The 13,025-nt window shown below is 46.1% G+C and overlaps 1 protein-coding gene across 3 annotated transcripts in view; it reads left to right on the top strand.

Moving 5' to 3' along the window:
* Positions 1-13,025, top strand: part of ABCB10 (ATP binding cassette subfamily B member 10) — a 33,942-nt gene that overhangs the window by 18,834 nt on the left and 2,083 nt on the right. For 2 of the 3 annotated variants that reach the window (XM_060642776.3, XM_060642778.3), the window contains exons 7-12: positions 4,399-4,494; positions 5,873-6,082; positions 8,124-8,203; positions 9,689-9,869; positions 11,276-11,319; positions 12,750-12,784. In XM_060642776.3, coding sequence (XP_060498759.2) covers positions 4,399-4,494; positions 5,873-6,082; positions 8,124-8,203; positions 9,689-9,869; positions 11,276-11,319; positions 12,750-12,784 — 646 coding nt within the window. The remainder of the gene's footprint in view (positions 1-4,398; positions 4,495-5,872; positions 6,083-8,123; positions 8,204-9,688; positions 9,870-11,275; positions 11,320-12,749; positions 12,785-13,025) is intronic. The other variant, XM_060642777.3, reaches the window with a different exon arrangement.

Here is a 13,025-nt window from a genome sequence, read left to right as displayed (position 1 = left end):
TTGGTCAAGAATCTCTCGAAGTTCAGCTTCTGTTGTTGAATCCTGGCCAAAGGGAAGCAAGTTCTTGGAGACAGAGCTGTGTGAAGTCTATGAAAGTTTTCTTTCCTGTACCTCGCCTGCATGCCCAGCCAACAGGGGACAAATGATCTCCTGCCTTTTGTTTTCCTCCTTCCCTGAAAACTGAGATAGAAAGGTTAGATAAATAGCTTGAGGTCTGGCCAGCGGAACTCTGGTATCCCACCGTGGCATCTCAGCCCAAGACTTTTATTTTCAGGGTTAAAGCTAAAGGCTTTTCCTTAGACGTTGGCAGTCAAGTGAGGATATTTTCTGGACTGAGATTTTGAGAGATCCCTGAAAAGAGCATGTTAGTTCTGCGGGCTGCTCTGGAAGAAAAACCTGATTCAGACTGGTCAGGGTGCTAAGTGACTTGGGAAGTGAGAGGGTCAGTTCGCGAGGACCCGGTGAGGTGGGGTTGCTCTCCTCTCCACCCCTGGGATGAGCCTGCTGGGCCACAGGGTCTCACACCTGCGTGGTCGTGTTCCTTCAGTCTTCTGTCCTGCCCGACGGTGGATTTACCTTCTACCACTTACCCTCTCTTCGGCCTTTCTTTCACATCCCACGCTTGACCGCAGTCTGCTGTCCTCCCCAGCCTCCCCCAATCTTCTGTTTTCTGCCACAAGCTGCTTTGATCTTTCTTAGTCCCTCCGCTCCTCGCACCTGCTTTTCTCCAAAATTCTTGACCCGACAGAAGCTACCTCTGTTTTGGGGTGTTCACTGCCTTACTTTTTGTCCTGACAAGTTCGCAGCTGTGTCTTGTACAGGAGTAGGTGGGAAACACGGTGTACCGGGTGACTGACCGGGAGTTAATTCCCTCCCCCAGTTACGGAAGCTGCTGCTGAGGCTTTGTCTGTGCTCGAGGTTTGAGGGTAACTTTGCTTTCTGAACCACAGGCTGTCCCATGACTCTGGTCACTGCCTGGTACAGTACCTGCCATCTGGGGCCGGAGGGAGGAGAAAAGGTGCGGGTAGATGGGTGGGGATCTGTGACCACACGGTTTCCCCACATTTACAAACTAGATAGGTACTTAAGGCTATAGGAACTTGATTCAAGAAGCTGAAACAGATTTTAAATGTTTTTGTGAAGCTCACTGTTGAAAATAATCGCATGATGAATCTGTAAGCAAGAAATTCTATTTTGTTGATTAGAATGTATTTAATAATTAAATGTTAAAGAATGTTTATTTAGATGTTTTCTGCTTAGAATAGCATACTGAAAAACAAATACAACCAATTCTACGTATATTCGAGAGAGGATCAGAAGGGCTGTTTGAAGAAAAGCATGCTTGTTTGTTTTGTGCCAGAGAATGCCCTTACATCTACCTAGCGAACCCCAATATCTCGTTTCTTATTTATTTCTATTGAGGTGAAATTCACCTAAAGTAACGTGAACCGTTTTAAAGTCTACAGTCCGGTGGTATTTTGTACATTCACAGGGTTGTGCAACCACCGCCTCCCCTTGGTTCCGAAATATCTTCGTCACCCCCCACCCCCAGCCCAAAAAGAAAATCCCATACTCGTTAAGCAGTCGGTTTCCATATCCCTCCCTCCCCCAGCCCCTGGCAACCACAGTTTGCTTTGTGTCTTCCCGTCTTTACTGGAGTTCGCATAAAAGGAATCACGTAATATGCGGCCTTGTATGTTTGGCTTGTTTCACTCAGCACGTTTTCACAATTCGCTCACATTGTAGCGTGCTTTGGTCCTTCCTTCCTTTTCACGGCTGAATAATACTCCGTTGTATGGGTGGACCACGTGTTGTGTATCCGGGGCCATTTTGCTTTGTTTTTATGTTCACTATGTTGAACTACCTCCAACTCCTTCCCTCCTTTTTTCTTTTTTTTTTCTTTTTTGTTAATAGAAGATTTGTTAGAGGAATTTTAGGTTCACAACAAGATTAAGCAGAGAGTATAGGGAGTTCCCACGTGTTCCCTGCCTCTACGCGAGCACAGCCTCCCCATCAGCATCCCCCACCAGAGCGGCACATTTGTTATCATTGACAAAGCAACACTGACAGGTGATTATCACCCAAAGTCCAAAGTCCATCGTTTACATTACGTTCACTGGTGTTGTATATCCCATGGGTTGGAACATGCATCTATCATTACGGTATCATACAGAATACTTTCACTGCCCTAAAAGTCCTCTGTGTTCTGCCTATTCCTCCCTTCCCTTAACCCCTGGTGACCACTGATCTTTTTACTGTCTCCATACTTTCACCTCTTCCAGAGCGTCATCTAGTTCAGATAGGCATCTTTCATTTCGTAGGTGGCATTTAGTGTTCCTCTGTGCCCTTTCAGGACTTGATCGCTCGTTTCGTTTTAGCACGGACTAATATTGCATCGTCCGACGTACCACGGTTTCTTTACCCACCCGCCTACTGAACGGCATCTCGATTGCTTCCAGGTTTTGGCAATTATGAATAAAGACGCTCCAAAGATCCACAGGCAGGTTTTTGTGCCGACGTGAGTTTTCCCCCTCTCTGGGTAAACCCAAAGGAATGAGATTGCTGGGTCGTAGGCAAGAGTATGTTCGGTGTAAGGAACTGCCTTCCAAGGTGGCTGTGCCATCTCGCATTCCCACCAGCAGTGAATGAGAGTTCCCAATGCTCTTCGTCCTCACCAGCTTCAGGTGTTGTCAGACTCTTGGATTTTCATCCTTCCGCTAGGTGTGCAGAAGTATCTCGTTTTATTTGCGTTCCCCCCGATGACATGTGATGTCACCTGTAGATCTTTAGTGAGGTCTTTGTGTTCAGGTCTTCTGCCCATTTTGTGATCGGGTGGTTTTCTTACTGTTGAGTATTAAGAGTTCTTTGTATATCGTGGATACCTTTGTCAGCTAGGTCTTTTACAAATATTTTCTCCCAGTCTGTGGCTTGCCTTCTCATTCCCTCTGGAGAGCACAAGTTTTTGATTTTAATGAAGTCTAATTTGTCAGTTCTTTCTTTCATGGATCATGTGTTTGGTGTTGTGTCTACAAAGTCATCACCAAGCCCAGAGTCATCTAGGATTTGTCCTATGTTAGCTTCTAAGAATTTTATAGTTTTGTTTTTTACGTTGAAGTCTGTGATCCATTTTGAGTAATTTTTGTGAAGGGCATGAGGTCTGTGTCTAGATTCTTTTTTTTTTGCATGTGGATGTCCAGTGTTTCCAGCACCACTTGTTGAGAAGACCATCCTTTCTTTATTGAATTGCCTTTGCTCATTTGTCAAAGATCAGTGGACTATATTTATCTGGATCTGTTTCTGCCCGGTGCATTTTTAATTCAACACGAAGAATTTAATCCACTGTATCTTGCACACATTTCCACAAAAAATGCACCAAAATACCTTAGAAAGAATAGTTGAATTGCATTTTTGTGGCATCCTTACTGCATGTTACAAGTATATGTTCTTGCGGTTGGCATGGCCTGGTGTACTTGGAGTTTGTTTGCTTTAAGTCATTAATTCATTCACAGTTCAAAGGTGACTTTGGGGTACCTAGGTGTCTCAGTCGGTAAAGCATCCGGTTCTTGATCTCAGCTCAGGTATTGATCTCAGGGTCTGAGTTCAGGCCCCGTGTTGGGTTCCACGCTGCATGGGGAGCTTATTTAAAAAACAAACAAACACGGGGCGCCTGGGTGGCTCAGTCGGTTAAGCGTCCGACCTCGGGTCAGGTCATGGTCTCACGGTCCGTGAGTTCGAGCCCCGCATCGGGCTCTGTGCTGGCTCCTCAAAGCCTGGAGCCTGCTTCAGATTCTGTGTCTCCCTCTCTCTCTGACCCTCCCCCATTCATGCTCTGTCTCTCTCTCTCTCTCAAAAATAAATAAACATTAAAACAAACAAAAACAAAGGTGACTTTAAAAAGAGATTGTTGGAAAATTTAACTTTTCCAAATTCCTTTTCAGTTTTTAGCCTAGTAAAAGTTGTATTTGTCAAGTGCTTGAAATGGGGTTTGATTTTGCAGATATGAATTTAAAATGAATATTGGGATGTTTTATATTCCTTTTAAGTAAGCATTATATTCTATTTGTATTGCTCTGTTTTTTCACTAGGTAGCTTTTCTCTGTAACGTTGTGATTTTAATTCAGTGGTTGATTACTGTGGCTATATGCATTTGTAAATTCCCAATCAAACATGAAATCTGTATTAGAAATCAGTGAAATCGGAGGAGGAGAAGCTGAAGGCAAACAAGGGTATGAGATAGAGGGAATTTTGAGTACAGATTCCCAGGCAGTTGCCTCAAATCCTGTTTGAAAGTGAACAGATGTTATATTAAAAGCAAGTTACCGTTACTGTTTGCAGAGGGCTGTAGCAGATGGTTGTTTCCTGGCATTGGTGATGAGTATGTTTGCTTCTTGTCCTTAGGTCTGAGCTCTTTCTACTCGGAGCTGATGAAAGGGCTGGGTGCCGGGGGACGCCTTTGGGAGCTCCTCGAGAGAAAGCCTGAGCTGCCTTTTGACGGTGGGTATCCCACGGGTTTGTTCTTTGCTGGGATTAGACAAATGTTGCTTTGGGGGTGCCTGGGTGGCTCGGTTGGCTGAGCATCCAACTTTTGATTTCAGCTCAGGTCATGATCTCGCAGTTCACGAGTTTGAACCCCCTCCCTTCCCCTCTGTGCTGGCGGCTCAGAGCCTGCTTGGGATTCTCTGCTTCTCCCTTGCTCGCTTGCTCTCTCTCTCTTTCTCTCTCTCAAAATAAATAACTAAACAGTTAAAAAAAAAAAATGTGGCTTGGGACAGTTAGACCAGCTCTACCTATGAAGGCTGAGCATGACAAGGATGTTGTCCTTGCCACGTTACGGAAAGGGTGATCAGAGGGGCAGGTAGTGGGAGGGGAAGGACAAAGGAAGCGTGGGGGCTGACCATGCAGTGTGTCAGTCCTGCCGGTGATTTGTTACCACCAGCAGCAGGAAGGAAGCGAGTACCACCCGGGGGTACAGATGGGAAGGGTCCTGGCCAGTCCGCCAGATTTGTCTTCTGTAGGGCTTTTGATGTTTGTGTTGGGGCGAGGGCGGGGCGGGGGGGAAAGGGAGGCAGGTCACACATTAAAAGCCTCCAAATTTCTTGGCTTGGGGAGGGGGGTAGGGCTGGCGGATGCTGGTGTTAATTGGCTAGAGCCATCTCCTTCGTCAACTCCTTCTCTAGAAGCTAGTGCTCCGGGGAGCTACGTGACACAGAAGCAGTGGCCACTCCGTCACTCGCTGACTCCCAGGACACTGATTGCTGCTCAGTCCCAGTATTCTCCAGTGTGACAGGCTGGAGGAAGTAAGCCCGGCTGAGGGAGATGGAGTGGCTTCTCCCGAGTCATCGGCAGGGTGAGGAATACGAGGACAGAGCAGCCCTCGGATCCCTCTGGCTCTGCGGCTGGTGTACAATGCTCAGCCCTCTGTCATCCTTCTCTCAAGACATTTAGAGAAGAGAAGATAAACCCTGCACCCGAGGAACTCGAGGTGGCGGCACAGAGGGGGAAGGCAATTGGGTTCGAAACCAGACTGCCCTATGGGTGGACGGTAGCCCCGCTGCCCGTTGGCTTGGGCAGGTGGTTGTCTCTGAGACTCCGTGTCCCGTCAGTAAAACTGGGACAGTCAGCTCTGCCCATCAAGGGCCATGAGGCTCAGACGAACGCAGAGGTATCGTGCCTCGCACAGAGTGCGTGCAGAGCAGGCTCCGGGTGAGCGTTAGACGGAGGCCTCTTCCTGGCTTGCCCGGGAAGGGCTCACAGTCCGGGGGAGTGTGGTGGCCGTGGCCCGGCACCGCCTGGAGTCAGACGAGTGGGAGAATGGAGTTCCGCTGTCCGTTCGATCTTTGCGTTAAGTAACTCGTATTCTGTCTTGTTTCAGAAGGGGTCGTTTTAAACCAGGAAAGTTTCCAGGGCACTCTGGAGTTTCGGAACGTGCATTTCGCCTACCCCACTCGCCCGGAGGTGCCTATATTCCAGGATTTCAGCCTTTGTATCCCATCAGCGTCGGTCACGGCGCTGGTTGGCCCAAGTGGTTCTGGCAAATCAACGGTGCTGTCCCTCCTGCTGAGGTTGTATGACCCCATTTCTGGTGAGTGGGTCATCGCCTGGTACGGTGGGAGGCCTCTCCAGAGCCCCCCTACCCCTGTGTTCTGGGAGAGGACCAAATTATGCAACGACTTGTAGTGTGAGACTTCTGGATGCCAGAGGGTTTGTTCCCAGGAAAGGAAGCCCCTATACAAGGGGGTCCCTCTTAAGAGTACACAGAAGCCCCGTCAGGCAGTTTGTAGAGTTCCTGTCTGGCCTCTTCAAGTCCCGAGCGACTTCCTGAATTCTGCCTCCTCTCCCGTGCCGGTGTCTCCTTCTGACGCCCCCATCCTGGGAGAGGACAGGCAGGGCTGCCCCGCAGCTACGGGAAGGTGCCCCACGTGTGGCAGAGCATCACTGCCCAGCAGCCTCGGAGTAAGTGCCTCTCTGTGCCAGCCACTCAGCTTGTAAAGCTTCTCTGGAAGCCTTCGGGCTGCATCCGCCTGTGAACTGCCCCGTGGCCAGCGTGCAGACGGGTGATTTGGCAGTCCGTGGTTCACTTCTAGTTTGTGACTGCTTTCTTGAAGTCATTTTGAGGTAGTAGGAATTTTTTTAATGGATTTTTCTCGCTCTGGTTTTTATTTTGTTTTTAACTGGATCATAGCATCTTTTAGAGCAGAGAACATGTTATTTTACTTCCTTATGTTCTTTGTCAATTAAGATGTAATTGACATATAATATTATATTAGTTCCGGGTGTACAACCTGATTTGCTGTATGTATATCTTATGGAAGGTCTAGTTAACATCCATCACCACACATAATTATAAAGTCTATATCCTTCTTTACATCAGAGCCTGAAGTAGATAGTCCTTATGTATGGCTTTCATTCTGGATTGAGACAACAAGGATGTTTCTCAACAAGAAAACAACCGCTTGTTAGTAAAAAAAAACACATCATTAATTTAAAATGAATACGTCTCGTGGCTTTTGTAGCTGTGCTTTTTGGTTAAAACAACGAGAGAGCTGGCTGTGTGCCAGATAAGTATTTGACTTGCGGATCCTGACCCACAGAATAGCCAACTGCATTAAAATGGGTGTTAGCTCCACTGTTTGCCTCTGGAATCCCCGTTTTGAGTCACTCTACTTGCTATAAAATTCTGAAATGAGAAAAATCCTAGTGAAGTGAATGCAAAGCAAGTCAGAACATTAAGCCTGTGGATTCTTTATCATAAACTGCCTTATCATAAATCCCAGCCTTGGGTAGACTATATATAAATATATATACACTTGTACTTTTTAAGCCAAAGACCTCAGATGTTTGCCAGTTGGCGAACGTTTACAGCTGGCTTGTAGAATCCCACACCACTGAGAAGGAATGGCATTTCTGAGTCACCATCACCGTCACCACCAAGCATTACTGAGCGTCGTAGAATTAATTCTGTTAGCGAGGGTCGCAGGGTTACATCTGATTATTTAGATGTTCTGCTCTGGTATCAGATTCTCGGTGGCGGATAATGATTCTCCTCCAACTGCGTTTATGCAGGAAGAGATATTTTAAGGAAGAATAAAAGAGCCAAAAAAAAAAAATCACTGGCGGGGTTAAACTCCCAGGACACGTCTCGTAACTTCACTGCAGAACCAGGCCTTCGAGGTGGTTGCTGACGCTGACGTGGCCCGCAAGCTCCAGGATGAGGCAGCCACCGTCACAGGTGCCAGCTTCAGAGCCGTGCCACCACCACCAGCGTCTGTGACAGCCAGCGGGCACCTCGCTGCTTGCCCCCTTCCATGTAACTCTCTCCTGAGTCAGTTTCGCACAGGTGCATCTTCTTGCGGGGCCCTGAGTCACTCCAGAAAGGAAGCTATTGCAGCAAAGTGAGCTGCGTGGTTGAGCGAGGAGATGGGCCGGTCAGCTACCCGCCGCAGGGAGACGGGAGACACGGAAGTTCCATGAAACATGTTGATTTTAGATTCCGTTTGGAGATTTTGAATGTACTTGTAATCTTTAAAAGAACCGAGTGTGGAATTTTTCCACCAGATCCTTTCTCTGTTGTCATGAGTCATTGGCCCCGTGACACTCCGTGACTTTCCTCTCCTCTCTACAAGGAACTATCAGTCTCGATGGCCATGATATCCGTCAGCTAAATCCAGTCTGGCTGAGATCCAAGATTGGGACAGTGAGTCAGGTAGGAAGAGAGGTTTCTATTTTTATTGTACTTGTCCTTTCACTTTGCTTTTATTATTTATTTTTGCCTTAGACTGACCCTCCCAAAGGAGAAGGAAGTTTTCCAGATGTACCGAACTGAGCTCACCCACGGGTTTTGTAGATTTGGAAACAGAGCTGTATCCTGCAGACCTTAAACACTTGATCCAATCGAAACCGATTTTTATCAAAAGCTGGGGACTAATGTTACTTTGTAGAGCAGATAGTCTAGAGGGTGAGGAGAAAACAATAGAACTTTTCTACGTTTTACTGACTCCTCCACAGTTCCCGTCTTTGTCACCAGCACAGTCTACGGTTTCCCACAATGGGCTTCAGGGATAGTAAGCAAGCCAAGGTTCGGGCGAGAGCCGGCGTCTCCTTGCAAAGAGGTCGCGGATTTCGAGGCAAAATTGTTAGTGTAATACGGCGACTTTGATGGGGCTGTTTTCCCGAGACCCTTTGGCGCGGGGAATTTTTGACGCAGTTGTTTATATTTTTATTACCAGGCTATGTGCACAGCAGGCATATCTGAGCCTCCCCTCAGATCTTACCCCTGCCCCCACTCCCCTAGGCGAGGAGCAGGGGCGGGGGGTTGCTTGGTTGTATAAGTATACCAGCAGTGCATATTGTTTAGGGATGAAGAAAAGAAGCTGGAGGTTTATTTGCTTCTCAGGACTGTTCCACAGGGTTCTGTGAAAATGTCATGTCCCCACCCTGGTTTGTGTATATTTCTAAAAGTAATGAAGAGAGATGGATTCCCCCCTTGATTCTCAGTGGGAAGCCCCCAGCTGGAAAATTCAGGTGGACTCGGCATCTTCCATACCTGACAATTCCTAAGGGGAGGAGCTTGCATTTATGAAGTATCTACCGTGTGCCAGGCACCTGCTGTGGAATCTCATTTCCTGCAGTATAATGATGAAATCAGTCCTGTTCGTGGAACAACATGAATTTTTTAGAAGTCGGCTGGGCGAATTTATGGAGAACGAGGGAGTAGAATTGAGAAAACAGTATGCAGCTGACCCTTGAACAACATGGGTTTGAACTGCATGGGACCACTCATATGTGGATTTTTATAGTGCAGGACTGTGAATGTGCTTTCTCTTCCTTATGATTTCCTAATAACATTTTCTTTAGCTTGCTTTATTGGAAGAATACGGTATGGAATACATAGAACATACAAGATACATAGTAATCACCTGCTTTATGTTATCAGTAAGGCTTCCAGTCAGCAGTAGACTATTAGTGGCTAAGTCTTTGGGGAGTCGAAAGTTATACTCAGATTTTTGACTGCACGGGGATCAGCACCCGTCTAACCCTCATGTTACTCAGCGGCCGACTGTGTGTTCTTGGGGAGCAACTTAATAGTTTCTTAGATATAAGTACTGTATTAAGCTTCACTATATTTACTAGATATGTTTGAAGTCTGTGTTGAAATTTGCAATACATATGTTGTATTTCCAATTTGCAGGAACCAGTTTTGTTTTCTTGCTCAATTGCCGAGAACATTGCTTACGGTGCGGACAACCCCTCCTCGGTGACTGCCGAGCAGATAGAAAAAGTGGCTGATGTAGCCAATGCAGGTGCTTTCATCCGGAATTTCCCCCAAGGATTCAACACTGTGGTCGGAGAAAAGGGCGTTCTCCTCTCAGGTACCTTTTTGTTACTGCTTTGTAGCGAAAACTTGCTGTTCCAAAGAACTCTCCAGCATTTCGTATGGCAGTATTAATTTCTAATTAGGCTCTTGTCCTTAGAGTTTATGCAATTTGCCTTTCCATTTTCTAAAATTTCTTCTGTATGTGGACTGCTCCCCAGTGTCCTTCACTTTCCACCCCAAAGGTGTTCCCAGATTCCCACGCAGTGTCCCACTGAGTAATAGCCACAGCAGTTTTTTTCTCACCTGAGAAAAAATGTGTTTTGCAACTTGAAATCCTTGAATTTTGCAGAAAAGAAGACAAACACAGGGTAGCAAGATGATCTGTCCAGGGAGGCAGAGGCTGTGAATCAGGAACAGAACTGAAATTGAAGAATTCTTTATTCCCCACTTTGTACTTTGCCCGTTAGACCAGGAGTTTCATTAAAGGGCCAGAGAGTAAATATTTTTTAAAAAGATTTTTTAATGTTTATTTAATTTGGACGGAGAGAGAGAGAGAGAGAGAGAGAGAGAGACAAAGTGCAAATGGGGGAGGAGCAGAGAGAGAGAGAGGGAGACACAGAATCCGAAGCAGGCTCCAGGCTCTGAGCCATCAGCACAGAGCCTGATGCAGGGCTCGAACTCACAAACTGTGAAATCATGACCTGAGCTGAAGCCGGACATTTAACCGACTGAGCCACCCAGGCGCCCCGGTGGTTTATTCTTTTGGTTTTCTCCTGTTCTGTGCACACACACAGACTGCTCCCTGTGCCTGTTGTCCCCCAGGAAAGGAAAGACAAGAGGACAGCATGAGGACGGAAGGTGTCGGGAGTAGCGCCCTGAGGTAGAACAGCAGAATGACAGGCCCCAGCACCACGGATGCCCTCTGCGCCCGTATCGGCTCCCATCCCCTTCACATACTGTTCAGAGACCCCTTGATGTCTTGAGTTTCTGGTTTCCTTGCCACACGGGATGTTCTGCAAGGGAAGCGGTGCGTAGGTTAAGAGCATAGGCCTTCGCTGTTGGTTCACACCTCCGCTCTGCCACCTACCAACTATAGACCTCAGACTGATTATTTTCTGCCTTGGTTTTTCATCCGTGAAAAGGGAATGATTACAGAATCTACTTCATAGGGTTTTTTCAAGATTGAACGAGATAACATCGTAACACATTCAGACAGTTCCCGGCACATCGGAACTCCTCAGTAAATGTTAGCTATGATAATAATGTTTGTTACTAATTTTGAGGTTGGTGAGGCGACAGTATATTTTAAACAGAGGTCTCTGTCCCCCGACCCACCTCAGCTGTGACTAACTGGAAGAAGCTGTCTTCAAACTGCCGCGTAGCTGATCAGAAAATCCTATTACCAAGAATTTTTGTTAAGGCTTTCAAATTTAAAAAAAAAAAAAACATTGTCATTGTCAGGTGGACAGAAACAGCGGATTGCAATTGCCCGTGCTCTGCTTAAGGTAAGCTTCAAGCCACTTGGCCGGGATTTTTTGTTGTTCTTGTTATCATTTTTAATTAGAGAGCTTACCATTTGTAATTTACTACTCTTCTTCCTTTTGTTTTTTTGGAGGGGGAGGCGAGGTATGTGGTTGAGAGTTCTGGTGAAAGATGGGTGGGGAGTGTTCCACCCGGTACGTCTCGTCCCAATTTAACAAGTATTTCTTGGGTATGAGGAGCCCAGGACTAAGCTAGAGTTGTTGGAGGGAGAGAAGTTTGGCACATGAACCTTCCATCCTGAAGTATACAGTCTCATGAGTGAAACAGTGATTAATTCAAAATATCAAACAATACAAGTATGATTCCTTGTATCGTCTATAGTCACCTGTTCAACTTAATAGTAGTACAGACTGGAAATACTTATACAGGACTCCTAAGAAGAGAGGGAAAGCCATTTTAGCTTAAGGCCCCAGACATTGTATTTCTTAGCAAATGATAGCCTTCCCCTTTGTTGTATAACTGTTTTCCTCAGGGTTATAGGTGAGGTTTTACTTTAAAACTTTTTTTATGAAAAAAAATTTTAAGTTTACTTATCATTTATTTTTTGAGAGAGAGTGAGAGTGCATGAATGAGGGAGGGGGCAAAGACTGAGGGAAAGAGAGAGATTTGTAAGAGGGCTCTGTGCTGACAGCAGTGAGCTCGATGCAGGGCTTGAACTCACAAACCATGAGATGACCTGAGCCAAAATCAAGAGTCCGACATCTAACCAACTGAGCCACCCAGGTGCCCCTAAAACTTTTTTTTAAATGGTTACTTATTTTGAGAGAGAGAGAGAGTGTGTGTGAGTGAGGGAGGGGTGGAGACAGAGAGAAAGAGAGTGAGGGAGGGGCAGAGAGAGGGAGAGAGAGAATCACAAGCGGGCTCCAGCTGTGAGCTCAGAACCTGATGTGGGGCTCGATCCCACGAGTCGTGAGGTCATGACCTGAGCCAAAATCGAGTCAGACACTTAACCGACTGAGCCACCCTGGCACCCTCATAGGTAAGGTTTTAAAAAACAGCTATATTGAAGCATACCATAAAATTCACCAGTTTTAAATGTACATTTCAGTGACCTTTAGGAAATTTACAATTGTTCAACTGTCACATGGTCCAATTTTAGAACATTTCTATCACCCCAGATTCCCTTATACACACTTGTAGATTTTCTTCTCCCCACCTCTAGTCCCAGGCCATCACCACTGTAATTTCTATTGCCTTGCTGGACATTTGAGATCAATGGAGTCCTACAGTTTGTAGAATTTTGGGTTTGGCTTCTTTCACTTGGCAGAATGTTTTCAAGGTTCATCCCCGTTGTGTCGTATATCAGTACTTTTTTTTTTTTTTTATTCCTGAGAGTTTGTGTTTTCCTAGTAAAATTGTGTTCCTTTTCTTTTTAACGTTTTTCTTTCTTCAGAATCCCAAAATCCTTCTCCTAGACGAAGCAACCAGGTGAGGATATCTTAATCGTATGTGTGATTGTAAAAGCCACATTCTTCCTTTACCAAATATTACTCCTTACTTCAAAGTGATACAGCTGAAAAATGCCGTTTCCCCCCCTTCCACTTTAAAGTGACCGAGTGTGACTTAACAAGGCCAGTGGACAGGCTGAGTCGTAAGTTGAGTGTTCTAGTCTCAACCTAGACATGCTTGTGACGAGCCCCGAGTCACTCTACTCAGCAGCGGTCCCGCA

Source organism: Panthera onca, chromosome D2 (genome assembly GCF_046562875.1).
Source record: "Panthera onca isolate mPanOnc1 chromosome D2, mPanOnc1 haplotype 2, whole genome shotgun sequence".
Lineage (NCBI taxonomy): Eukaryota > Metazoa > Chordata > Mammalia > Carnivora > Felidae > Panthera > Panthera onca.
This window is presented reverse-complemented; position numbering and strand designations above follow the sequence as displayed.